Below are 2500 nucleotides of genomic sequence, written 5' to 3' on the forward strand. Positions count from 1 at the left end.
ACACACACACACAAAACAAACCAACGACTCAACCTCCCCTTTTTATTCAAAAAATTTACCCCCCCCCCCTCTTTTTCTCCCCCCCATCAAACAGGAGAAGGACACCAAGCGGAACCTCAGACTACGCAACGGCTTGGTCACGCAACACGCCTACAGTGTGACGGGGTTGGCGAGGGTGAGGAGCAAGCTGGGGGAGACGCCGCTCGTGAGGTAAGTGGTGGAGGAGGTTGGAGGAGGTGGAGGTTGGAGGAGGTGGGGTGGGGGTGGGGGGTAGAGGTGGGGGTGGAGGTGGGGGGAGTGGGGAGGGTGGAGGTAAGTGGAGGAGCAAGCTGGGGGAGACGCCGCTCGTGAGGTAAGTGGTGGAGGAGGTTGGAGGAGGTGGAGGTTGGAGGAGGTGGGGTGGGGGTGGGGGGTAGAGGTGGGGGTGGAGGTGGGGGGAGTGGGGAGGGTGGAGGTAAGTGGAGGAGCAAGCTGGGGGAGACGCTGCTCGTGAGGTAAGTGGTGGAGGAGAGGTGGTGGTGGAGGTTGGAGGAGGTGGGGAGGAGGTGGGGGTGGGAAGGAGGTAGAGGTGGGGGTTGGGGTTGGGGAGGTGGGGGAGAGTGGGGAGGGTGGAGGTAAGTGGAGGAGCAAGCTGTGGGAGACGCCACTCGTGAGGTAAGTGGTGGAGGTGGAGGTTGGAGGAGGTGATAGAGGTTGGAGGAGGTGGGGGAGAGTGGGGAGGGTGGAGGTAAGTGGAGGAGCAAGCTGGGGAGACGCCGCTCGTGAGGTAAGTGGTGGAGGAGGTGGTGGTGGGGGTGGGGGGTGGAGGAGGTGGAGGTTGGAGGTGGGGGTGGGGTGGGGTGGGGTGGGGAGGTGGATTGGGGTTGGGGGGTGGGGAGAGTGGAGGAGGTGGAGGTAAGTGGAGGAGGTGGGGGAGAGAAAGGTTGGGGAGGGAGAGGATGTGGATGGAAGCAGGTGGAAGTGGTGAAGGATCTCTCTCTCTCTCTCTCTCTTTCTTCTCTCTCTCTCTCTCTCTCTCTCTCTCTCCCTCCCTCCCTCCCTTCCTCCCTCCCTCCCTCCCTCCCTCCCTCCCTCCCCTCCCCTCCCTCCTCGCTCCCTCGCTCCCTCCCTCCCTCTCCCTTTCTCTCCCTCTCCCTCTCTCTCTTTATCTTATCCTCTCTAATTTCCTTTTTATCTTTTGTCGTACCTCCATATCCCCTTCCACTCTTAATCTCTTTCTTTCACCTTTCCTTCTGCAAAAAAAAAAAAAAAAATCTGTTTTAAAAGTTAATTTTTCTTCATTGCTGTTTTTTCTTCAGCTTCTTGTCTCTCATTAATCATGTATTTTTCCCCCGCCTCTACCTCGGCTTTTTTTTCTTGCAGCTGAGCACATAATTAATATACAGGCTAATTAAAAGCATCACACGCACAGGCACACATACACGCTCGCACAACCGCACACACGTGCACGCAGGCAGGTGGGCGGGCTCGAACGTACGCACGCACGAAAGCAAACACGCATACGCATACGCATACGTACACGCACACGCACACGCACACGCACACGCATACGCATACGCACACGCACACACACACACACACACACACACACACACACACACACACACAGAACACACACACACACACACACACACACACACACACACACACACACACACACACACACACACACACACACACACACACACACACACACACACAACACACAACACACACACAAGCAAACAAACACAGACACAAAACAAACAAACAAACACACACAGCGCGGCTTAATACACACACGAAGTTTGAAACAGAAGTTGTCATTAATATACCTTTCTTGTTTTATTACCTCCTCCTTTGTATATTTGACGACAAATAATTTTTCTTGTTTTGTGTTTGTCAAGAAAGTCATTAGCAACAAGTCCACGTGGATCTTCACTCATAACGAGGCCTTCTTGTTTACTTGTTTACTTGTTATTGTTGATATTGTTGTTTTTGTTGTTTACGGTTCCGTGGATACCACATATTAGTTTCCTTGGTTGGTTTAGTTTTTTTTTCCTTTCTTTCTTTCTTTCTTTCTTATTTTTCTGTTGTTATTATTATTATTATTATTATTATTATTATTATTATTATTATTATTATTATTTTTTTTTTTGTTCGAATGCCGTGTAATAATATTGTCTTTTTTTCTATTTCTCTCTTTTATTTTGCCATTTTAGCCTCATATTTTGATCCATTTCGACCCCCCCCTCTCTTTCTAGAATGAGGAACACTCTCCTTTCCTCCCCCTCCCCCCTCTATTTGAACCCCCGTATTTTGAAAAAGATTTCCATTTTTCCCCTCTTTCTAGATTGAGGAACCTTTCCCCCCCCCCCAATTTTTTTTCTTCAGTGTTTACCAATTTAACCCCCATATATTGACTCATTTTGACCTATTTTTGCCCTCTCTTTTTCCCCTTCTATTCAAATTGAGGAACCACCTCCCCTCAAAAAAAAAAAAAAAAAAAATCAATGTTTAC

The 2500-nt window shown here is 49.5% G+C and overlaps 1 protein-coding gene across 1 annotated transcript in view; it reads left to right on the plus strand.

The window, feature by feature from the left end:
• LOC113823610 (calpain-9-like) overlaps window positions 1-2500 on the plus strand; it is a gene marked incomplete in the record, with an annotated part of 519968 nt that overhangs the window by 460939 nt on the left and 56529 nt on the right. The window contains 1 exon segment of the mRNA XM_070117903.1: window positions 95-210. Coding sequence (XP_069974004.1) covers window positions 95-210 — 116 coding nt within the window.

Source organism: Penaeus vannamei, chromosome 41, assembly GCF_042767895.1.
Source record: "Penaeus vannamei isolate JL-2024 chromosome 41, ASM4276789v1, whole genome shotgun sequence".
NCBI lineage: Eukaryota > Metazoa > Arthropoda > Malacostraca > Decapoda > Penaeidae > Penaeus > Penaeus vannamei.